This window comes from Colletotrichum paranaense (assembly GCF_030867605.1).
Source record: "Colletotrichum paranaense strain IMI 384185 chromosome Unknown Scaffold_4.1, whole genome shotgun sequence".
NCBI lineage: Eukaryota > Fungi > Ascomycota > Sordariomycetes > Glomerellales > Glomerellaceae > Colletotrichum > Colletotrichum paranaense.
This window is the reverse complement of record NW_026848962.1, coordinates 2,574,187-2,598,370: the sequence shown is the minus strand read 5'-3', so window position 1 is coordinate 2,598,370 and position 24,184 is coordinate 2,574,187. Positions and strand designations below refer to the sequence as shown.

General features: G+C 49.0%; 7 protein-coding genes across 7 annotated transcripts; 2 read left to right on the top strand and 5 right to left on the bottom strand.

Annotated features, from left to right (window-relative positions):
* Nucleotides 1-955: 955 nt before the first annotated feature.
* Nucleotides 956-2,549, bottom strand: CPAR01_05867 (FAD binding domain-containing protein; the record flags this gene model as incomplete). Its single annotated transcript, XM_060490143.1, has 6 exons — nt 956-1,047; nt 1,094-1,294; nt 1,344-1,541; nt 1,591-2,089; nt 2,141-2,398; nt 2,454-2,549. The coding sequence occupies 6 exons, from the start codon at nt 2,547-2,549 to the stop codon at nt 956-958; spliced, it is 1,344 nt and encodes a 447-aa protein (XP_060351609.1).
* A 1,163-nt stretch (nt 2,550-3,712) lies between these two features.
* On the top strand, nt 3,713-5,245 carry CPAR01_05866 (MFS multidrug transporter; the record flags this gene model as incomplete). Its single annotated transcript, XM_060490142.1, has 3 exons — nt 3,713-4,053; nt 4,141-4,381; nt 4,490-5,245. 3 exons carry the CDS (start codon nt 3,713-3,715, stop codon nt 5,243-5,245), a joined length of 1,338 nt encoding a protein of 445 aa, XP_060351608.1.
* Nucleotides 5,246-8,039: 2,794 nt separating this feature from the next.
* On the bottom strand, nt 8,040-8,345 carry CPAR01_05865 (uncharacterized protein; the record flags this gene model as incomplete). Its single annotated transcript, XM_060490141.1, has 2 exons — nt 8,040-8,220; nt 8,275-8,345. The coding sequence occupies 2 exons, from the start codon at nt 8,343-8,345 to the stop codon at nt 8,040-8,042; spliced, it is 252 nt and encodes an 83-aa protein (XP_060351607.1).
* A 734-nt stretch (nt 8,346-9,079) lies between these two features.
* CPAR01_05864 (uncharacterized protein) lies at nt 9,080-9,971 on the bottom strand (the record flags this gene model as incomplete). The annotated part of the gene is made up of 2 exons (XM_060490140.1): nt 9,080-9,642; nt 9,695-9,971. The coding sequence occupies 2 exons, from the start codon at nt 9,969-9,971 to the stop codon at nt 9,080-9,082; spliced, it is 840 nt and encodes a 279-aa protein (XP_060351606.1).
* Nucleotides 9,972-12,190: 2,219 nt separating this feature from the next.
* CPAR01_05863 (serine/threonine-protein kinase SRPK3) lies at nt 12,191-13,750 on the bottom strand (the record flags this gene model as incomplete). The annotated part of the gene is made up of 3 exons (XM_060490139.1): nt 12,191-12,843; nt 12,892-13,460; nt 13,533-13,750. 3 exons carry the CDS (start codon nt 13,748-13,750, stop codon nt 12,191-12,193), a joined length of 1,440 nt encoding a protein of 479 aa, XP_060351605.1.
* Nucleotides 13,751-17,207: 3,457 nt separating this feature from the next.
* CPAR01_05862 (subtilase) lies at nt 17,208-21,058 on the top strand (the record flags this gene model as incomplete). The annotated part of the gene is made up of 11 exons (XM_060490138.1): nt 17,208-17,396; nt 17,462-18,206; nt 18,260-18,387; nt 18,462-18,598; nt 18,652-18,791; nt 18,848-19,045; nt 19,094-19,173; nt 19,231-19,370; nt 19,440-19,870; nt 19,924-20,102; nt 20,156-21,058. The coding sequence occupies 11 exons, from the start codon at nt 17,208-17,210 to the stop codon at nt 21,056-21,058; spliced, it is 3,270 nt and encodes a 1,089-aa protein (XP_060351604.1).
* Nucleotides 21,059-21,396: 338 nt separating this feature from the next.
* On the bottom strand, nt 21,397-22,323 carry CPAR01_05861 (uncharacterized protein; the record flags this gene model as incomplete). The annotated part of the gene is made up of 1 exon (XM_060490137.1): nt 21,397-22,323. The coding sequence occupies one exon, from the start codon at nt 22,321-22,323 to the stop codon at nt 21,397-21,399; it is 927 nt and encodes a 308-aa protein (XP_060351603.1).
* Nucleotides 22,324-24,184: the final 1,861 nt, after the last annotated feature.

The window sequence follows — 24,184 nt, the reverse complement described above, 5'->3', positions numbered from 1 at the left end:
TTCATGACTCTTCAAGCTTGGCCAACGATTATTGGTGTTGTGTCATTCTTGTACTTACTGCTGCGGACTGCTACCGGCTCAAGCTGGCAGTCTGCCTGACATAATTTCAAGCACGTTGAATTTTCATGGATACTTCTACATGATGAGTTTGCTCTTTGAATTTGTCTGAGATGTAGAAGCGTTAGCATATGTACAACGCCAAGTGGACGTATCAGGAACGCCCCTCGTATCATCTGAAGGCCTCTGCGCATCTAAAACAGCGTGTCGAGTTAGATAAACGCACCTCAGGCATTACGATGCTGGCTCATCACTTTCCGGCAGTTCCATAACGCCTTGTCATGCTTCAAACTCCTCTTGCTGATAGTTATGACACTTGCCAGTTGGCGAGCTTCTTCTGCCAAGCCCATGGCAAACTTTGCATCACAAAAGCCCAACATGCATCTAAAGACGCTCCAATTTTATCGTTTGACTCTGATTTGAGCATGAAGCGATTCGTTTCCCACATAGTCTCCGGTCATTCGGTCAGAAATTCGAACTCAGACGTGTCGTGACTCTATCTTAAACGAGCCTAAAACCCCCGCTTTCACTGCTCGACGACAAAATTGAGACGATGGCCGTGAGGAACGATCATTATTTGAACCAGGTTACACTTGTTTATGGTTTAATACCATCTTTCACTTCGATAATCAAATATATTGACCAGGGCGGACACGTAAAACAAGTAGCCGTCAGCGGTGACAAATGTGGCTGATGTGCGAAAGTGTGGTACACACGCGTTGGTCCCGTTGGCCCCGTTGGCGATGGGAACTCCATTATGATATTCTTGCCCGACTTCCTAATACTCGCACTTCAATCAAGCGTCCAAACGGTCTTTGCACACAACTGTCTTCTTGTCGCCAGATTGGCTATCTGCTCTGTCATTTGCTCTTGAGTAAAAGCAGATACTTGCAGACCATCAAGCTGACAGGCTTCGTTGGAGTACCCGTTCCGCGTGCTCCCACGCATTATGTTGATTGGCATAAGCAGTCCATCCTCGAAACTCATTGGCTGATTGGGTTAGTTGGGATCACAATTTCGGGCATACAGTACGTACGAGTGGGCTGGCCTCTTTGCGAGTCGCCTGCATCTTGTCCATTTCTACGAGCGTAATCTTGAATGCGGTCAGCTCTTTCTTTGCGACAGACCTGCAGCAACTTGAGCCGCTCTGGGACCTCTTCTGCCAGAGTGCCCCGCCGTAGCAGAATAGCGAGGGTGACAGCATCTTCAATTGCCATTGCAGCGCCCTGACCCATAACTTGTCTTGTCAGCCGATAGTCGTTCAACTTTTGATCGAGTACACTCACACGGTGTGAAGGGGTGGCAAGCATCGCCTATGAGGGCGAGGCGACCTTCAGACCATTTCTCAAGGGGTTCCATGTCCAACAAAGGCCACACCTTCAGATCTTCCTCGGGGGCCTGTTCCAGAACAGCTTTGGCTCCGTCACCGAAAGTCTCAAACGACTTCAGCATCCCCTTCTTCTTGTGCTGAGGAGATTCCGCTTCTGAGGCCCGTTAGTGAACACGCACCATACACTTGAGAAGATAACCAACCAATGGCAGCCGCCTCCACCTCTTCGCTCGGTACAATGGCGACCAGGTTCAACATCTCGCCATCGGCACAAGGATAGCAGATGATACGGCGATCATTTCCCATCCATTCCGTCAAGGAAATACCGAGTTTGGCATACTCCGATGTTCGGTTGTCATCGGCCATGGTGCTCCTCGGAGATAGCCAACGGTAGCAATGCTTTCGAAAAGGGAATACCTTCTTGTGAGCATCGATGTACTGCCGGGTGAATGACTGCCTTTCATTAGTCGCGACGCCACTTTTGGTACACAGAGTTCTTACGTGGACACCATCAGCGCCGATAATCGCGTCGCCATGATACTTCCGTCCGTCGGACAGCGTCAGCTGGCCGTTCTGGATATCTAGAGATGTAATGTCACAACTGAGGTGTAGCTGAACCAGCTCGCTGCCGGTATCTCCTTGTTGCAGGACTTGGTGCTTAAGGGCTGAGTGGAGATGCGCTCGGTGGATGAAGTAAAACCTCTATTCTCATCAGTTTTCGACTCTTCATGCGAGCAGGTGCGCGCAACTCACCTCCGATTGGAGTTTGGACGGAATTTCCTGCTTGACGAGGCACTTGCCAGCCGAATTGTACATAGTCCACTGTTTATACCCATTTAGCAACGTCTTCTGCAGGATATGACCAAAGTTGACCAAAGTACAAACCAGGTTGCAGATGCTGGACCCGTGTTCCTCCGGCTCGAAACCAATCTTTCGCAGGATAGAGGTACAGTTTGCTGCTAGCCCAATGGCTGCACCGATTTCCGCGGCGAACTTTGACTTCTCGAACACCTGAAAGCATCTGGTTAGATAATAGACCGCGCCGGAAGAGAGGTCGATGACAAACCAAGACTTCGTGGCCTTCGCGGCTCAATGCCAACGCGGCGGTGAGACCGCCTATACCGGCTCCAACGATGAGAACACGAAGCTTTTGGCCTTCCATGATGACACTGTGCTTACTGCGCAACTTGTTGGACGTCGCAATTGCCCTGCAGTCTGGTTTATTCACATCCTACTCCAGTTCTTATATCGATTTGTATGCCGCATTGCAATTCAGGGACATATCTGAAATGTACCTGGGGTGGATATCTCTCATGTCAAAAATTCGACTCGTTGGGAACAAGACTTTGTCGGACCGATTGCCACCGCTTCATATCGGTGTACACTTGTTTCCACCTTCCCGTAACACCTCCGCCTGATCCTGAATACCGGAAATTGCGTGCAATGGGAACCTAATCAATTCTTGACTTTGTGCCTTTCCAGAAGCTGTTGAAACGACCCTGATTGGAGGCCGGTTTGGGAGCATTTCAGGCCATGCCGTTACTATAGATGCAGGTGCATGAGAACCGCGCAACCTCAAGCTAGCAGCTCGGTTTCGCGAAATCCTAGTCATAAGAAGTGGAGTGGATAGATTTGCTCTCTCCTCTTGTAAGCTCGCCTTCTCGATAGAAAAGCATTGTAATATTAACTGCCTAATTAGGTAGTTATAACCCCGTTGGGAGCGCCTCTGAAACCTGAATAGGGAAATTTTTAAGAAAGAACAGCGAGGCTCATTCCTGTAAATACCTGGACGCCTGGTCGTCTCGTGTCTGTCTGGTGGCACTAGGGTTCCACAGGTGACTACAGGGGCTGAAATCATTGAACGTGCGTCACGTACCTTAACCCACCGTCGCGTAGCCTAGATCACCGCCTCGGTGCTAATCACAGTGAAGACCCACCATGGGCCATGATTAACCAATTGCCAGGATCAAAGTTGATCGACAAGATCCTGGCTAGCGCGGCGAAAGTCTAGAGCCATCTTGATGGAGTAGCGTGGCGGAGATAGCTTCATATATTCCCGCTTAGTCACGTATGTATGTGTTCCAAAGCCAATGACTGAGACCTGCGAGCGCGACGTTGCGAGCAAATGGAGATAACAACTATGTCCGGCTTTCAACGGCTAGACACGAAAATGGTCTCAAGTTGGCGATGTTGCATATATCACAAAGCACTCGCACGACTTTGCTATAGTCCAATGACCAATTACCCATACTATGACAGCCGATCACACTTGACGCCTTCGTCGTTGTTCACTTTCCTTCATCCTCACCTCCGCCCCTATCCACCATGATGAATGGTGAACGGGATGTCGAAAAGGCGGCCTCTGCGACCAACCACAAGGCGTTTCTTTCTTACCTATACGATGCTGCTGGCGTTACCCAAGAAGTGTCAGATTGGTCTTACCAGGGTCATGGCACCCAAAGCGACCCTTTTGTTGTCGAATTCCTGGTAGCGGATTCTGCCAACCCATTACAGTTGCCAAGCTGGAGGAAATGGTCTATCACATTCCTCCTAGCGTTTGCAGTTCTAGCTGTAAGCTTTGCATCTAGTTCATTTTCTAGCGGCATACCATACATCGTCGATGAGTTCAACGTTAGCCGCATGGTGGCTCTACTCGGAGTGTCCTTGTTCGTTATAGGCTTTGCTTTGGGGTGAAGTATTGCCAGCTGCATACCATTGAATTCAAATGACTAACCAGCCTCATATTGTTGCAGACCACTTGTATTCGCACCCCTCTCGGAAATGTTCGGCAGACAACTCATATTCGTTATTACCTTTGGTGCGCTGACGGCGTTCAATGCTGGCGCCGCTGGATCGAAGAACATTGAAACTCTGCTCATTTTGCGCTTTCTAGCTGGGACGATTGGGTCGGCACCTCTGACAAATGCCGGCGGAGTGATTGCTGATATGTTCTCGGCGGACGAACGAGGCTTGGCCAATGCTCTCTTCGCAACGGTGCGTCTAGATAATCCCTGTATGACCCGCTTGACTGGCCTGCTCGGTTATGTGCTTTGTTCATTGTGCTTGCCTTTATTTTCACCTGCTGACGCCAATGTGAGCCAGGCCCCTTTTCTTGGACCGGCTGTAGGCCCAATCGCAGGTGGCTTCCTGAGCCAGGCCAAGGGCTGGCGATGGCTTCAAGGCCTGATGGCCATCTTCACTGGTGTTCTTTGGATCCTCGGTTCACTTTGGGTTCCTGAGACTTACGCCGCCGTAATCCTGCGTCGCAGGGCAGAAGTTCTGTCCAAAATTACCGGCCATGTTTACGTCTCTAAATTCGATGTTGGTCACCCCAACAAAGCATTGCTCGCAGAGCTAAGAAAGGCTCTGCTACGACCATGGCAACTCTTGTTTTTGGAGCCTATCGTTCTGCTCTGTTCTATCTTCCAAGCTGTCGTTTTTGGGACCTTATACATGATGTTCGCCGCTTTTCCGATTGTTTTCCAGCAAACCCGTGGTTGGTCCAACGGCGTTGGTGGTCTTGCATTTCTGGGTGTCGCCATAGGCATGATGTTTGCTGTTGGGTATAGCGGCTACGACAATATTCGTTACATCAAAGTCAACAAAAGCTATGATGGCGGTGCACCTCCGGAAATGAGACTACCCCCTGCTCTGATTGGATCAGTTCTCCTACCTATCGGCCTGTTCTGGTTCGCCTGGACGAACGGACCAAACATTCACTGGATCGTTCCCATTGTCGGATCGGGCTTTTTCGCGGCTGGTCTTGTCCTGGTTTTTTTAAGCCTGATGAACTACCTGGTCGACTCTTGTGAGTATTCGGTCTTTTTGTACATTTTCCCACGAAATGGAGACGTCTAACGTTGTAGATGTCATATACGCTGCCTCCGTTCTCGCCGCGAGCTCCGTCTTGCGAAGTCTTTTTGCCGCAGCGTTCCCTCTTTTCACCACCAATATGTACCATAGCCTTGGCATCCATTGGGCAAGTTCTGTTCCGGCTTTTCTCTCCCTTGCCTGCGTTCTGTTTCCGTTTCTGTTTTTCAGGTACGGAAAGTCGATTCGGTTGCGATGCAAATATGCAGCTCAAGTTGCCTGATGTTGTGTCCCTTGAGGGTTGAGGCGAAAACAACTCGACTTCGAGGTCTAAGTTGAATTAATTGAGGGCAAAACCGCAAAGTTGACCAAGTTCATCGTAACTTGGGTATAAGGAAATAATCAAGCGTGGGGCGACCCCTTTTCACTCAAAAAGGGAGACTTCTCCGAATGGTATATGTAAATATTCTATAATCAGTCTAGACAACTTGTACAATTGAGCTTAGCCTAGAATTTGAGTTGGTCAAGAGCGGGTTTCTGCACGCTGACTGTATTGATGACGAAGTTGATTATTGAGGTTGTAGTGAGTGAAGTGTTGAGGAGGCTGATGAATGAGTCGATAAGCTTTGACTTTCGAGTTTGTCGTTTGCATTTTATCAACGCCCTTTAATTCATGAGGCATATCGCCGTTACTAAAACATGCCTAGGCTAGGACACAGCTGAGTTTTAGCCTACCGCCACATTCACCAGCTGAATAAGCTTGGGATTGGCTGCGCCATCATCAAGATTCCAACCGGACTGGCTTGGAAACAGAACATAATTACCGGCGCGGTAATGCCTTATTAGTATTAGCTTCTTCTCACATCGCAAAATGCGAATCTCATGAGAGTCAGATCAGTGATGTCGCGCAAACCTTGTCATGCACTTGAACGAATCACAGCCCCCCAGTCCGCTGGAAAAGAGTCGCAAGAGCACCACTAGCCAGCTATGCCATTCCACAAGCTCCGACGCCGTTGCTGCGAAAGATATAGATCAATTATAGTTCTCTATCGTCGAACATGTTACAAGGGCTGAGGTATGCTGCGCCATCTTCCGGTATAGCGAGATGTACCGACTAAACTAGGCAACCGCTGCAAAGCCAACCCTTAGACCTGTTCTTAGAACGATAGCTGCAATATACTGATGAAGGATATTAGACATTGACTTGAAGGCATTCGCAGGCGTATTTCTGACTTTGCCTGGCCAAGAGGATCAATCTGAGATGCTAGTAGCCATATTCAAGACTATTTATTTACTTAAACCCTCTCAACTTCCCTCTTCCACGTAGAGTTAGTACACTTTATAGAACAGAATTTAGGTCCAAGTCTTGAATCCCTGACTAGACCGTGATGTCTCAGATAATTCTACGCCTAGGCCCAGAACGACCAGTGTGGCAAAAAGCAAAATCGTTGGTAATGATGAATCAGTCATTCTCTATCCCTATTCTGCGCTATGCAATTACCCCTGAAACAGTCCAAACGGCCTGTGCATAGTATATAAGAGTTTTAAAGGTATGATTTGCTCTAAAGGCTTAACCCGCACTTTCTACTTTTGTGCCTTTTAGTAGGGAGATTGAGAGTTTTATGCGAATTTTTTAAGTTTTACTTCCCTTAGTCCGTATTAAAAGTAAGAACGAAGCTATATAACTAGCCGCTAACTAACTATAAACCGACCTTATTTAATATAAAGCTTACTTCGGTTTTTGTGCCTATTCTCGTTTCCGGGGCAACGTTATTGTTACTCCCGAGGGACGAGTCTTCTACAGCGAGTTATTGTGCTTTCAAGTCTTTGAGTACATGGCCTGTTTGGTCTTGTGCTACAATGAAAAATAGGTCGCAGGGTCCTAGTATGGGAAAGATACAGGAGGCGAATGATGAGCGACGGTGCCACGGGCGACTATGAGCTAATAATTTAAGATAGAATGCCTATATGAGTATCACCTATTATGGTTAATAACGATAGATTAGACAGCCAGCACTATTACTAATAGATTAATATGCTACTAATGTATATATCTTTCTACACCCGGCGGATAACAATATCGTCTAAGAGAGTATAAAGATTAATAAAGGAGGTTATAAATAGCATACAAGTGTTCCTAGACTATAGCTATTGAGGAGGTAGACATTATAAAAGGAAGTATAGAAACTAACGCGATTAGGTAAAACTAGCCCGTAAATATCGTTTATTTTTAGGAAAAATTATAAGTAATATAACTAATACGGGTATTAATATAGTTAAATAAAACTAAGGTATAAGTGTTACTTATTTTTACGAAACGTAATAGATAGCGGAGCCGCTGCGGATACTAATATAACGGGGTGAAACTAGCCTATGAGTATCGCCCATTTCTAAGTAGTAATTGATGTCTAAAAGTGTGAGAAAGTTAAACTAATAATATAACCCCAGTGTATAAGTATTGCTTATTCTTGTGAATATTATGAAGGATAAGGCCCGGAAGCTAAGATAATGATATAGACTGCGCTAGTAAGTAGCGCCGATACGATAATTAGAGCGCAGAAGCTAACTAGTTAGCATAGGTCCAGGACGTAAGTGTGCTCCCCTATGAGAAAATGATCGACACAGACGGTGTCGAAGCTAATATGATGGGTTAAAAGAAGCCGGTAAGTTTGGTGTTGTCCGCAGATAGTACGGACACTAACAGTGTTATTATAGCCTCGAGTAAGTATCGTGTCAAGTCTCGCTGCTGAAATGTCTTACTGTGTCTTGATCCGAGACTTCTCCTTTATTCCCTACGTAGTAGGTTGCTTTTGTAAATGTCTACGTACAGAGTTGTGCACCATTATTTCCCAGGGAAGGCGGGGCTTCCGGTGAAGGGAGGTATCCTCGCTGGGTTCTGAACCTTTCTGCCTCTTTCTCTAATTATTGTGTCTTTGTCGCTCTGTCGTTTTGGGAATGCGACTCCGCCGGTAAACGGCGGGACTTTGGCTGCGTTCTTGACGCGACTAACACTCTCAACCCCACTGGACATAGAATTAGCACAAATATACTCTACCTGGAGCTTTCGCCAGACTTACATTGACTCAACGGGAAGTGCGCTAGCCTCGAAAAGAGATACAGCGATCACAAGTGTAGAGAAAAACTTCATGATTACTATCGTTTAGCTGCGACGTAAGTAGTTTGTTTTGGGTAAAGACAACTCTTTCTCAGCCGTTAGCGAAGTTCGTGAGACTTTATAGTATTCTTAAACATTAGATCGGCCTCGGTGTTTTACATAAACCCCTTAAAGACCGTGTTGCTGGTGCACACAAGGTTCAAGGCGACGTTTCTGTGTGTTTGGGAAACACGACTCGCGCTCCAATGTCGTTTCTAGTCGCCCGGAACGGCCGTTTTTCGCCGAGTGATCTCGAAATAAAGACGCCGGATAAACTTTAAGGCCTGATTCAGAAAGCACGCCAAGCCCAAAAATAGGTCTTGCAAACCATCCGAACTTTTGGGTGACCTCTGGAGATCATTGTAGGCCCAATATATCATTCCGGGCTGGTACACGTGATACAAGTACGACGAATCTTGGGTTTTTGATCCATCATGTCTTGGATGTCACCTCGAATGTCCGTTCAACACAGGGTTTGAACCCGGTCCGATCCTGATCCTCTGGGAAACATCTATAGAAGACAGACGCGATGATCGATCAATACTATTACCTCCATTACTTGGCACACTTGAATTGTAAATCATTAGTTGATCCTCAAGAACACGCCTTTTCATCCATAGTTCAATCGGATTGCATCGATGCTGTATCTACCACTACTTTTTGCCTGACATGCCATTTAAGCAAGTGACCTTGCTCGTTCTAGAAGCTCAATATAAGACATCAACCGCCTAGGCAGCTTCAGCGGCGGCAACTCCAGCACCCGTGGACAAGTTGGCTTTCTTGCCAGTTTCTTTGCCGTTACCTCCGTTCTTCTTCTTGCCGTCGTCAACCGCTGTACCGTTGTTCTTGTTTCCAGCCTGGTTTCCCTTGCCGTTATCCTTGCCCTTATTCTTATCGGCATTCGCGTTTCCATTGTTCTTCTTGCCATCCTTATCGTTGTTATTTTTGTTGGTGCCGGCATTGGCGCCGGCGTTGGCAGTTCCATTCGCCTTGCCATTGTTGTCCTTCTTGCCGTCGTTATTGTTCTTGCCGTTGTTCTTCTTCCCATCGTTGTTCTTCCCCTTTCCGTTGTCTGCGGCCGTACCATTGTTTTTGTTTCCACCAGCACCATTATTCTTCTTGCCGTTGTTCTTGTCGGCATTGTTATTTTTCTTTCCGGTGTTCTTGCATCTGCATGCTTTGCCCTTTGCGTCTTTGCCCCTCTTCTTTCCCTTGGCGCATCCTTGGCAATTGTTGTTGTTCTTCTTCTTGCCGTCGTTGTTGTTCTTCCCGTCATTTTTCTTGCCGCCTCCTGCCATTTGGTTAGCCTGATGATAATAAATGGTGCACTGTCAATTTCCTACCAGCAGTATTGTTGGCCTGACGTGCTATGAGCTCGCCAAAAGTGGCAGCCTCCTCAATGTCACGGGTGGTGAGATCATTCTCATCCTCCTCCTCTGCTCTATCTTCAATCGCAAATGGATGTAAAGTTGAATCTTGTTCGTCTCTATCAACAAGAGTAGGGCTTCCCGTGATGGCCTCAAGGTCTCGGGCAACCTCGTCGCGGGTAGCGATGAGACTCGCGTCTGGAATAGCTGCGGCTGCGATGCCAGCCAGGAAGAGAACTGAGATAGGCTTCATTGTCGTTGGAGTGAATGTGAGAGCCTTGAAGACTGGGTGAAGTAGGAATATGAGATGTCAAATATTTAGAAAGACGAAAGCTCAAGTGAAAAGAAAGGAAAGCGTCCGGCGCAATGAAGCAATCTGGCTGCTGATGGTGTGATGATGGTTTCAAGGCCCAAACAATTCATGGGAATATCCTAAGCTTTATAGAATCTATCGGTATAGAGTCGATGGACAGATATGAGCATCGCAATCAGCCACATATCGAGGTGTGCTGGCCTGACGCCCCTCACACCCCCGGTCTGTCAACTCAATCACCTACACATCGTGCCGGCGGAACCGAAGGCTGTCAAAATAATCAAGATGATGTCTACGGGCCCGTGGGAAAATGGTGTGCATGCTACACAGCCATCGCGGATTTGTGTTCGTCTGGTGTCATGTAAGTGCTGCCATCCCTTCGCCTGGAAAGTCTGTACGGACAATCCAAGTTCGGATTCGGCTGTATGCGGAATTTTCTGCAACACTTTAGACGAAGCCCTTGCTTGGAGAACCAGTACGTATCGAGCAATATGGTTAGGTTGTATGATCAGCAAACCAAGCATCTGTTATTCTGCTTGGGCCGCCCGCGGGTTTGTGCCGGTTCATTTAGCACCGCCTCCGTTGCTTCAAATTGCCACGGAAAACTAGGAGTGATGCGAAGCTCGTGTCGCAGATCACTGTCGCTGTGGGGAAAGCATCTGCGGAGGCCGAGGCCAGCGATTGAAGTATTGAAGGTGAAGGGAATAGGCGGCCTGGGCTAACTGACTTGGTCAGTTGGCTCGTGCCGAACAGCTCTGACACCATACTACAGGAGCTAGTGAGTGAGGATATGCTGTCTCGTGTGGGCTTCCTCTTTGGGCTTTCTGAGACAGCGCTTATTCCAGGCCATCGACAAGCGATCCTTTCAGTCTCATTTTCGAGATGGATTAGAGTTAAACTGTTGAGCTGAACAGTTCACTGTTCATGAAAAATCCATCAACTGGTCGATACCAGGCTTTGACTTAGGTACTGAAAAATTCAGACTAAGATGTGTTGCGCGTCCCTGCTTGCTTGGACGCCCGATCCGGGCGTTCGGCCAGATCATCATCCCGGCTTCTTTTCACAGTTCTCTCTCACGACGTCTGGAGTAATTGGTCTCGATGTTGCAGGCTGTCCGATTATCCGTGTACTTTTTACCTGACGGGCTAGGAGCTTTTTTGCCGCGGAAACTAGTTGCCGTGTCTTTGTTAGCGACAAGCTAGGATTTAAGTTGTCTCAAGTAAAATGAGTATTGAGCAGGTTTTACCGGGTGGGTTGAGCCTCTTCTATGAGCCTTAGTCTTCCAGCCAGGTATATCCTTGCTCAAAATCTTTCCCACGATCATGGAACTAACATGATGCTCTGCCGTGATCCGAGCTGCCCGCAAGTTAAGGAAAGCATCAGAGAATGTACCCATTATGATGAGATGAGTTCTGTTAGATCGAATGGCAGGCTGCATCTTTCTCCGCATGTGCAGAAACAGTCAGAGGAGGTGGATGAGCTCAACCGTGCGGTATTAGTCAACACTTGAGTCAATCAGTAAGGATGAGATGATCGTTGACGCTTCAACTTCATTGAGGCTGGAAAGTCACCGGTCCGTGTTTAAAAGTTCTCACGTGGCAACGATCTTCTCAATCTTCCGCGGGGTTCCATGATCTGTCCCGACGGGATAGGGTCCTTAGTTCTTCATTGATGCTCGGAGCTCCGAGAGGAGTAGAGGGCGGCGTCCAGTCTCACCGACAAGAAAGTACCACTCGAGCATTCGAGGTTACTGCAAAAGTCAGGCATCCGCGGGCAAGTCCGTAGATGAATGGTGATGACTTTTGGGTCGGTAGAGAAAATGAAATATCAGCTCTGTAGGTGTCATCTGAAGACGCGAACCTTTTTGATATTAGAGGCGCTCAACACATGGCAAGAATTTCCCAAGGTCTTTTTCGTCTACCGACTACTGCGTGTAACATTGACTAACAGATGGCCATGTGCTTGCATCACAGAAGCTGGGCAGCAACTTATAAGTATGCGGCGGCGATACCGCTTCACCATTCCCAAGCTACTATCACTGGTTTAAGAAAGTTCTGTTCGGAAACAAGTCTGGGACCTATGGATCATGCAGAGTTTTACAGGACTTGTTCTTAAGGAAACTTCGCTCTCAATTATCTAGCGTTTTGCTTACTTAGGAGCTAGTTGTCCGCTTCTCCCTGGCTTACTCCTGCTGAAATCGGGGTAGCTAGCCAAGGATCCTGGAGTAAAGCTGCTGCTGAGGGGCGATGCGAAGGATCGTACTGGAAAATAGATCTCAGCATACAAATGATCTGCTTTTCCTCATCATCGTCCACATCCTCTGCCTTGTGGGCCTTTATAAGCTTCTCCAGAGTCTCATGAAGTTGGGGCGGTCCGCGCTCGCCTACGTCGAATTGAAATCCATCCATGTCATCACCACCTTCACCAAATTCGTCCGCTTCGCGATTTGATAGACTGTCATCGGAATCCCCGTCCTCGGAGAATTCTTCTTCGAAGTCCATTGGGCGCGCATCAAGTCGGTCTCCATTCGAGCCATAGTACTTCGTTGCATTCGGCCATTTTGCTAACAGACATTCTGGCAGCGATCCAATGATGTCAGTTAGCTGTATCAGGTGCTCATCCTTGATACCTTGATCGCTAAGACCGAAAGGTGGGAGCTCAAATAGCGCCGCGCCTGTGATGAGTTCATAGGCGAGGCAACCGAAACTCCAAATGTCGATCCCTGTGCCGAAGGCTTCGTTCAGGATTGCTTCAGGTGCTCGTAAAGACACTGGAGTCACGACTGAGCGCGGAGGATCGTCTATGGGGAAAGCTAGAGCCATGTGAGCCTCAAGAAATCAAAGCTGTCGAGATGTCCTACCTCCACCTAAGTCCGAAAGCTTCGTCACTTCATCTAGCCCTGTAAGCGCGAATTCCGACAATGGCTCAGACACAGCCAGGTATTTGGGAGCCCATTTGTCAGGCTTGCCATCAATGCGCCGCAAATGGTCGATATTCGTTGTGTCCTCGGCTTGCTTGAGCACCTGGCGCTCGAAATGAGTGAGGTCCTGCAGAGCGAAGAGAACGTTGCCAGACTGAAGATCGCCGTGAACTATTTCATTCTCATGGAGAAACTGTAGCCCTGAAAGCACCTGTCGTAAAATGCGTTTGGTTTTATCCTTTGCAAAGCGTCGTACAGGTGGGTTCCGGGGATCGTAAATTTCGGCGGGGGCGTTGAGGACGGAGGACAAGCTTGGACCCATGGGTTCGAGTACAAGACAAAGATGTCTTCCATTAGGGCCGTCATGGTAGAACGAATCTAGTAGGGCCACGACAAATCTTGAGCACGGGTCCTCTGGTACCCTTTCGGCGAGAAGGCGTTGGATCTTCACTTCATTTGGGTCATCTCGTTTGGCTACCTCGATCTTCAAAGCAACGTAACGATTATTTCTAAAGACATATGAGCTGAATGAAACTCGGTGGGCAACTGGAAGGGGAGGGAACAATGGCGACGCGACTTACGACATATCAAAAGCAAGCCAGACAGTTCCGAATGAGCCGTTCCCAAGCTTTCGTATAATTTCGTAGTGACCGTCGAAAACATCACCAAAATGAACTGGATGAAATCCTCCAGGATGATATGACTCTGACCATTCACATGGCGTGCCAGCTTGGTGAAATCTGAAGTTTTCCTCTGACGAAGGGTCGGTCGAAGGAGGTGTTGGCGGTGGTGACGACATGGTGAATGTGCGATCAACTCGGGGTTCCCGGAGGTTGCAATTTCAGCGACGCTTGGTGTTGATATCTCGGGGCATGCGCTGGCCTGAGAACAGCTTCCGAGCGTCGATGGAGGGATGAAGAAAAGCTGAAGAACTTGAGATGCAAACTAACGGGAATGAAGTTGGCGAAGATCAATCAGTGCCTTGGCTGATGCCGCGCGCTTGTGTACCTTAACCCGCCTTGCAGCCCCACCCACGCACCCACCTCACGGACCACACCAATCTCCTTGCCGCCCATTGGCATGGTGAAAACGGTGCCCCACTGTAGATCAATCTTGGCGCTTACATAAACTTCGCCCGGGACTTAGACTCAGTCTCAGACTCTCAGTACACCTCGGCGCACCATAGCTAACTGCACTTGTTGGTTCAACAGCCGCAGCCACAGTGGCACAGCTCGATGAGCCTACCGTCAGCCGGCCTAGTCGATTTCAGGAGAGTATGATAATGCGACGCTTAAGGTTTACATCAATGAATTCCTCCACTCAACAGCCAGCCATTCTCATGGTTTAAGCAGTAAATGATAATTAAGTTCAAGACAAGGTCACATCACAACCAATGGTCAATCCTGACGCCCAGCTTCATGCTTCTTCTCTTTGCCGCCGGCCATAGATTGGCCGAGGCCTGCTGTTTCCCGAGTTATCACAGAGCAGTGCACATATCGGTCTTCAATCCATAGATGTAGTGTACATTGTTAATACAACAAGACGAAGAGTCTACGCCCATGATGAAATCTTTAAATATCGGCGTCACCAACTGGTGACGTTGGGAGATTCGTGTCCCATATCCGTCCATTTCTCATTCAATTTACTCTATTCTCGGATTCAAAATCAACAATTAGTGCCTTGAACGGCATTCTTGGTCTCGATACTTTTGTCTTCCACTTTCATCACCGCTGTGCCGCCAAAAGTCCGTTGAAATGGATATCGAGTTCAATCCCACAAACATGTACGCCAACAACAGCGAACTTCGCTCTGCCTATCAACGTCTCGTACGCCAATGGTCAGACCAGAATGGCCTTCTCGAGATATGTGTCTTAGCTGTCATCGTGTATGGACCCACCCTCTCAGCATACTTTGACGGGCTGGCACATCTAATGCCTTTTCAGTAATGGTCCCCATACAAGTTATAGTGATGCTAGAAGTCACTTGACGGTGGACTTTTACACCCCAGGCGGCACTGCGGGAACATTCAGATACCATTCTAGGCGGCATGTTCCAGCAGCTTCGCCAGCTCGTAGGCAGAGACGTAGCCGACGCTGAAACTTCCACGACCACTTAGGGACCTCTGTGTATGAAGGCGGTAGCTGGCTTAGGAAAGCTTTCTCTCTCATACTATTGTAAAATAATGGACGGAGCCAATGCTTGTGAGGATTTAGACTTGTTGCACGATACAAGAAATCTGCCGTGAAAGAAAAGTCGACTTCAAGTGAAGGTATCTTAAATTGTATGACTTCCAGGGGAGTGCCGATAGCAAAGCGTCATACCCTAGGTGGCCCTAAGTCTTGCGACGAAATCAGACGATAGCGAATCCTCAACTATGTACCTTAAGGGAGGACTTGTAGTTCCAATGTCTATTTGTAAATACTTCCTTGCCATTATTTCCTTATTTCCCTTTGTTCCTCTCTATCAGTATAAGTTCAATTGAAAGATTCAGCTCCTTACGGTGGTGAGAACGTGCATAACGATAATACTGGTTATGGTAGGGCATGATCATGATTTTCTGATTCATTGAAGGGAATCTCTCAGAACCATGTAGTTAGAGAATCATACGGTCTTCTGCCCTCCCCGTTACCACAACTATATTCTGATACTTATTTCGTTTTGCATCTCATCTTACACCTTGATCTCTGCTGTGATTCGTCCCCGTAAGGTCAGAAAGCTTTCGCTAGCCAGAGAATCCGGTGAGGTGTGTTTAACGCTTCGGAGAGCAAGATGGATTGTACCATTTTATCTTAGATTCATTTGGCAAGCCTGTAACTTCATGATTTTCCATATCTTTTGGATCGCCGACTTGCTAAATTCATTTTGCAATCTCAAAATAGTTCAACATCTTTTGCATCGTTCCGGTAGTTGCTGGTAATAGCGATGAAAAGCCATGAAAGATCATAAGTCCCAAAGGAGCTCTCTGCTTGATCGCCGCTTGCCGCTTGCTCTTGAGCCAAGTGATTTACACCTGTGAAGGTTCTGCTAGGTTAAAGGCTCACATTCTGGGCAGACAGGTCTTGAAGCGTAAGGGTAGTTGAGGGGCGACGAGCGTCCAAACAAAGTTTTTAAACGTTCGACTTACTACGAACTCTTTCAGGAAGGTGTGTTGGAAGTTGTTATCCTTCGTCTCCAGGGATCAAAATGTGCGGACACATTCAGTCCCCGTTTCCGTTGCAATCAAGCGCACAAATTATCTTGGCCGCTCAACTTTGTTCCTGGCAGGGATTTACCCCTCATCACCTCACCTACCACGCCATGCAGGGTCTTTACCAAATATTGCATGCTTGGCACCGCTCGGGAATAACTCTATACGACAAGACAGGCATGTCAGAACGAATCAAGGCAGGGCTCTGTGCGTTGCCATATTTGAAGGCTCGGCGTTTCGCTAAGGAACTTCTAAAGTGAATGTTGTGTAAGACTTTAGTCAGTTCAGCGGCCTGCAAGCCAGATTTAACTTCCGATGAATGACGATCAGCCATCTGTTCCTGATTTTACCAGTAAACCATCCATCTCGTCACGGATCATGTAATAGGCGGCCGACTTCGGATCTTCGACAAGGATCCCAATTAGGCTTCGTTCCGAACCTTCCACCATGACTTCAGCAAAGAGGCCGGGACTTGCATGAGATGCCGGAGCAAAATCCTTATTGGAACGCACAGTGGTAATGTAATGCCTCTAATTTCAGATCATAATGGTCGTTACTCCTGCGTGATGGCCCGGGTAAGAAGTCATTACCGCCATTATTCTCGGCGCGATACCCGAGGTGGAAAAGTGTCGCCTTCTACTGCGCCTGTTCCGTGATCCTTTTCAAAGAATTCGATTGGCGAAGATATGCCAAGATCCGACCACGGATGTCACCTCGGTAGAAACAAGGTGACCACCGACTATCACCGAGCAGGAAGCTAGCATCTAATCTAATCATTCCCGCCTTGCTCGATCCACTCGAATGCAACTGAGTACAACCAAATCCCTGCATTCCACTTAATCCAGTTGACAAGATACTCCGCGCCAGGCGGGACGAGGAGCATTGGAAATTTTAGTAACATCCCCTACCTGAGTGTCTACGCCGTTGGCTTCCGTAGTACATAAGGTGACAAGAGCCTGCATCGTTGGTCATTCATGTTGCACTATCCCACCGGCTAAGGCTCAATGCTGCCTTGTCCCTCTCGTCAGTCAAGACTTGCCCTGAGTCCTGTCAGACGTTACACTTCATCATGGGAGTCAAGTCTCTCTTGGCTTTGGCCTCCTTCATCTTCTGTGGAGAAGTCCTAGGTCAGACGTCTCCAGATGACCCTGAAGCAATTCTTGGGCCCATTTCTCCAATCTCCATCGAAAGCGGTCGATACATCGTTAAGTTCTCATCCTCCGGCTCAGCGAAATTCAGAAAGCGTGACGGAGATCTTGTATGACTATCTCAGTCCCTGGATCTGTTTTACGAAAGAAATTAATTTCTGTGACACAACTACAGGACACTGCCGGCTTCTTTACCACCCTCCAGAATGCCGGCAAAGATGCTTCCCCAGCAGTGAGCTTCAACTCGCAGCTGTTTCACGGAGCTTCCTTTGACTTGGAGAATGATACCTCTGAAACTGTAGCCGATATCCAAGCTCTGCCGGAAGTTGAGAAGATATGGTCTGCTGCACTTTTCTCACTTCCCATCACGACTGAAGCGGTTGTAGAGACAGAGTTCCCCACTTGGAACCCTCACAATGACACGAACGTCGCTCTTGCGCATGCCAACGGCCATTTTGGCGAAGGGGTGACCGTCGCTATTGTTGACTCCGGCATCGATTACAATCATCCCGCTCTCGGTGGCGGGTTCGGCTCTGGGTTCAAGGTCGAGAGTGGCTACGATTTTGTTGGCGACAACTACGAACCTGGAGACGTCTACCTCCCAGACGAGGACCCAATTGACTGCAATGGCCATGGCACACACGTTGCTGGCATCATCGCTAGCAGCAACGAATTTGTGCCTGGCGTTGCACCCTCAGCTCGTCTTCGTGCCTACAAAGTATTTGGGTGCGGAGGTAGCACCTACGAGGATGTAATTGTTGCGGGCTTCCTCCGAGCTCACGAGGAGGGCGCAGACATAGTCAGCGCCTCGCTTGGTTCTAACAGAGGATTTGTTGACACCCCTCTTGCGGTGGTGGCAACCGCCATCCAAGCTGCCGGCACTTTTGTCTCTATCGCCGCCGGGAACGCTGGTGAAAGTAGTGAGTCCTCCTCAATCCAGGAAAAGTCATCTCTGACTGATCGACGTCGATAGATGGCCCCTGGTATACTAGCAGCGGCGGCAATGGCATTGGTAGCACTGCCGTTGGAAGTGTAGAGCATGATGAGCTCGTTGCGTGGACGGCAACCGCGCGCTCCAGTAGTGGCGAAACTCGTGAAATTGTTCGTATTTGATACCCTAGCAACTGCAGCTGTTGTATCATCTCGATTGGCTTGCAGCTCATACATGTCTCCAGATCTACCTTGCAGACAACGGGGTCCAGTGGTCTCTTAACGGAACGGCCCCAGCTTCATGGGCCCCCAATCCTCGGGACCACGCTGATCAGTGTGGTATCGACTTCACTATTCCTAACACCAATGTTTTGGTACTGCCGTAAGTTCAAATGACTGCCAGTTGCCCTGAACCTTCGTAACACAGGACTCCAGCCGGGCGGATTGTGGATGGCAAAGAACCGATAGTGGCTTGATGGAAAAGGTGGACTGGGTTCTGATTTACAACTATAACGGCTCCGATTGGGAGATCCCTGGTCGTGTTCGATACGATGCTGAGCGGCAAGCCAAAGGGTGTAAGTTCGATATCTCTCGCGTTATGCACAAGAATGAGTCTGACAACTACTACCAGACAGCTTGATCAACTACGAGGACGGAGACTGGCTCGTCAGCCAATATGAAAGGAACTACACCGTGACCTTCGAGTTTGTCAACGACAACAAACCTGCTGCGATTGATCGTCCTTCCTTCGCAGGAGGTAGGATCGACCAGTTCACATCTTGGGGGCCAACCCTAGATGCGCGCATGGTTCCCCAAATTTCTGCACCAGGTAGGTTTCCTTACCGATCTCAGAGATTATGCGATTGACACTTTAGAGGCGGCTCGATATTCTCGACTTTCCCGATAGGCTCAGGCAGTTGGGCAACGCTTTCAGGTACCAGCATGGCTACTCCTTACGTGAGTATTGTATCGAGAGTACCGATGCAAGCTGGATATTTGACTGATATTTATTAGATATCCGGTGTTGCTGCCTTGTTCTTCTCATCGCGGGGTGGACGCGCTGCCCTCGGTGATGGCGGTGCCAAGTTGGCTCATGAAGTCATCGTTTCCAGCGGCAAGCCCATTCGTCATTACGACGGCACTGACAGCCTCGCGTAAGTGGTTCCTTCTTGTCTCGTCTTTTTCTTGGGAGACAAACGCTGATACAAGTTCTATGCTCTTAGCTCCGTGATTCATCAGGGAGCAGGTTTGGTTGATGCCTTCAAAGTTGTGGGCTACTCGACCCTCGTGAGCCCAGCGGTGCTCAACCTCAACGACACAGAGCATTTCCAGGGTACTCAAAGTGTGCAGATCACCAACTCTGGGGACGAGTCTGTGACATACCAGTTCTCACATGAAGCCGGCATTACTGCCCTCACTAAGAGTGCCGGAACTGCCTGGGTATCCGTTTCACCTCCATACGTCTCCGGGGGCGGGAATACTGCCACGGTCGAGATTTCCCCCGCTGACCTGACCTTGGGTCCCGGTGAAAGCGGATCTGTCTCTATCACTTTCACTGAGCCGTCTTCACCTGATGCTGCCACTCTTCCAGTCTACGGAGGGTCAATTGTGGTCGCTGGGTCTCAGGGAGAAGCAGTACGAGTGTCCTACATGGGTGAGTCGGGTACATTTCAAAATCCACATCTGTTTCAGCTAACCAGGCTTCAGGAATCAAGGGCTCTCTGTATTCGAGTGATATTTGGGAGATGGAACGAGGCGTTCCTCTACTACTCAGTGGATATGGCGGACTCATGGAGGAGGGCCACAACTACACATTTGAGGAGGGTGGCGATGTCCCGCAGCCGTACTTCAATGTTCTTTGGTCAACTCAAGAAATCAGCTTCGATGTAAGACCGGTCACTTCACTTATTGGTACGAAGCTCTAACACTGCACCACTAGTATGTCGCTCGCGACTGGAACGAGACAGACTGGGCCTACCCAGCAATCCCTGGGCAGGCCAAATACTTAGGTTCCTTTATCACAGTTCCCCAAGGGCTTTCGGACTCTATCACCTCTTTTCCTCTAAGGAACTACCCGCGGAACGGTGGCGGTGTCTATGCCCCTCCACAGAATGTTTTCGCTCATGGGGGTGGTATCCCAGCTGGCGAGTACCGCATTCTCTGCCGCGCACTCCGTACCTTCGGTGATCCCAGCAACCTCAATGACTGGCAGTACAAAGTCTCACCCTGGTTCCGCATCACTAGGGAGAAGCCTCCGGTGACTGCAACCCCCACGACGGCGGAGGCTACCCCAGCCCCAACGACCTCTTCCGTTAGCTTGCCGGAGCCATGCGCCGCAACTTCGACACCAGTCAGCATCGAAGCAACCCTTGCTTCGGGCGAAGGTCCTTACAACCTATACCTCTACGCTGACTTTGCATCGATTGACCTGAGCGGATCTCAAACCCCGTTGAACTTCTCCATCACCAACGGCACTCAGGTTGAGACCTGGTTCAACTCCTCTTGGAGGTTCCTCTCTGTGCATACCAACACTAACAGCTTAATCTACGTGTACGCGTCGAGCCGTGTGACTGGCGCCTTTTCTTTCCTCGGATGCACAGTAACAGATGGTGTTTTGGGGTGCGAATCTAACGGCAAGTCTGCGCTTTACGTTTGCGATAGCACGACTGGACTTTTGCGTCACGGAACTCAGCCTCTGGATGGGTGCCAGACTGTCACGCTCAAAGTCGGGCCAAGAGAAAATCCGAACTGCGCAGCTACAACGACTTCTGTCACTGCTACGGAAATTACAGCGGCGCCTACTACTTTTTCGACTGCAATTGTCTCGGTCTCGTCGTCTTAGCTTGAATCTGCGGGAACTTTCGGATGTGATCCTGGGTAGTTGCTAGCCAGAGTGATACCGCAGCTCCAGTAAATACTGTCATTCAACTCTGTGTATAGTATTCCACCTTGTCTGGTGTAGCTACAAACGCTATCGGCACATTAAATCCGATGCACAAATTTCCCTCAGGACCTAGATGTTGCCTTGAATGCGTCAACGAGATACTCTTAGCTATTTGCGTATATATTTGCTTCTTAAACTATATACACGATGAGCTCATTGCACCGGAAAGTTTCCATATCTCGAATGGTAAAGATTTCATTCTCAACTCCAGTCATAAAACATTTGTGATTCATCCCTTAGTTGGGGTAGTCCTTCAGTAAAATTCCGTATCCCTCAAGCAGAGATGGGCCACCGGCAACAACCGTGATCTGGTCATTGGTTCCGACAACAACACCATAGAGGTACCGATCCCCGTTCTCATTGATCCAGAAAGGACCTCCAGACTGTCCACCTTGAGCATCGGCATCAGTCACAACAGGAGAACCTCTGTCACATAGAGTCGCGGAAGAAGCTGTAATAGCCTCTTGACGGTAAGGTTGTTGTCCGCCCTTGTCGCCAGGGTATCCGTAGTGGAAGAACATGGCGCGGTTGAGCTGAGTATCAGGGTTCACCGTCTTCAACCCAAGCCAGCCGTTGGTGGATCCAGCCTTCTCGCCGAGGACGAAGATGGCCCAGTCGTAGGCGTTGGCACACCAGCCTTCCTGACCGTAGTCGGGTCGAAAGACGCGGATCACATCGTAGCCGCCGAGGGCCTCGCCGTTGTCGTAGGCGGGCTGGAAGCGGGCGGTTGCGCCATTCTCTGGGATGCAGTGGCGCGCGGTGACAACGTGGCGGGAACCGATCAAGGCACCGCTGCAGATTGCACCGTTGGAGAGTGCGATTCTGCCCATGGCACGGTAAGGGTAGTCCTTGTTGGTCCAGAGGACGCGGTTGTCGACACCCCCGATGATACCGCGCTTCGAGGGTTGAGAAGATCCGGGATTTGAGGGGGGGAAGTCCGTGAAGTTCGCATCCTGGCCGGTAAGGCTAAGCGTGATGACCTCGGGGACAACTCCTGCGACCTTGCGCTCCTTTAGCGAGGAGACAATGGTAGGGTCGAAGCCGATGGGCTTGATCAAGGTTGATGGATCTGGCAGTTTGGCACCTTCCACCGTGGGAGCAGCGAAGGCGCACGATCCAAATGAGAGAGCCGCTGTGGCTGCAAAAGGAACAAAGCGAACCATTGTGATATGAGGTCTTGAGAGTAACCGGTTGATAGTGATCGGGGTGTGAGACTGGGATGAGCTGATTCTGGACTCAATGATGTCTGCGAGCAAGACAGACTTTATACTCCTGTATAGTAAGCTAAATGTCAACTTCTCATCACATCAATACTGCATGTGAGATAATCTCGACCCGGCCATGACCCCAAGCTGGGGATGTTCACTAGAATCATTGCTGCCTGGGAATGCATGCTACGTTGACTTGGACCCCATCAACCAAGCTCTATACGATGTTGCTACGCAGTCAGACTGAGCTGGGGAAGTTGGCCCCCATCGTGGGATTGGAAAGCGAGCATAAGCGCCTGGAACGTTCGTTCGGAAACTAAGGAACGGGTAAGATCCTAAGTCTACGCTATGAGCACGAGCGGCTATTCAGACTTCTGCCCTGTCGATCCAACTACAAGGTTCAGAACCATCAGCCGACGACCAGAGACCTTTGTAAAGGACCGCTTGGCGCATCCAAAGGAAGATGAGAAATGGCACGGTCTTCAGGGGATGTTTAGACAGTCTTGCAGCGCTGATAGGTGAGATCGCGTTGATCCCTGCCTGTTTTTTTAGGTTGCGAGATTGAGCTGAGGCGGATGCTACCCGCCGCGGAAGCAGTCAGACGAACTCCACAGAATCCTCCAGGGCCATGTTAAGTTGAAGCCTATTCGAGGATACGGGTTGTGGAAACAGCACAACCGGATGAACGGTAGGGTGCATTAACGGTTGTCGGTATCGTTTCCAGTATTACTAATTACCGCACTTTCGCATAATATCCACATTGAACAGTCCTCTCTTGATCTTCACTTTCTCACCAAAGGCTTCAAGTTGGTCGCTAACCGCAAAAGACCATGTATCTCCAGTCATCTCAACTCTCCAAGCACCCGAACTCCGTTGGACATCCAAGGCAACTTTCGCCGTTGACAATTCTAAGCACATGAGATGATGCGCATTTGAGCTTCTGGTTAGTGAGACGAGAATGCAGCTTGACGAACTTTACCTTTTCCGTGATTGTCAGCCCGACCTCTGGGTAGTGATCCCACGGGGTGGAGCTGTGCAAGTAAGCAGAGCGTAACATCGACTGAGAGGAATTGAGTGCCAAGCTTCACAAAACGCATTCACCAGTCACGGTAGAATCAATCGAATCACGCAACATTCTAGATTCCTCATTCTCACGCGGAGTATTTCTCTGTGCCTCAGTCGTCAAAAGTTAGTGTGGCTGTGTGCATGTTCGAAGCCCAAAAATACACTGGCAACCTTGAACAGTTTGTAAGTTACCTTCTGTGGGGCCGCCGATGCAGGTGAGCCTCCTTCATGGGCAGGGTAACTTCGCTCAAAGTGTCTACCACTCAACACCTCAAGATGTCCTAGCTCATGGTAAAGGCAAATAGCCGGCACGATTTTGGGACCGGCTTATTCATCGTTTATCTTTCAATTAGGAAAAGCCATGCGCAACTCTTCTGAAGCCCATCTTCTGTGAAGCACTGGAGCATAGAACATTAGGATTTTGGTCCACTTAGGGTAGGTAGACCGCAGAGCTAGTTTACAAATGGAAGCTCGCAATGACAAGCATAGGGCCTTCGGCCGCAAACTCCTGCCCAGAGCTTCGGCCCGAACGACATCAGAGTAACCACTACTGGTAAGGAAAGTGATAGATCGTGTAATACACTCTACTCTCAAGATCCGTACTCGGCGGAAACCAGCAAAGTAAACGTCATACAATCAACGGTCGACACAGATGATAGTGTACGGCGGACAGTGGATCCCGAAAACACGGCTGCAACACTCGCACAGGACTCGATCTCGGATCTGTCGTCCAGAGAAATCAGACGGAGCA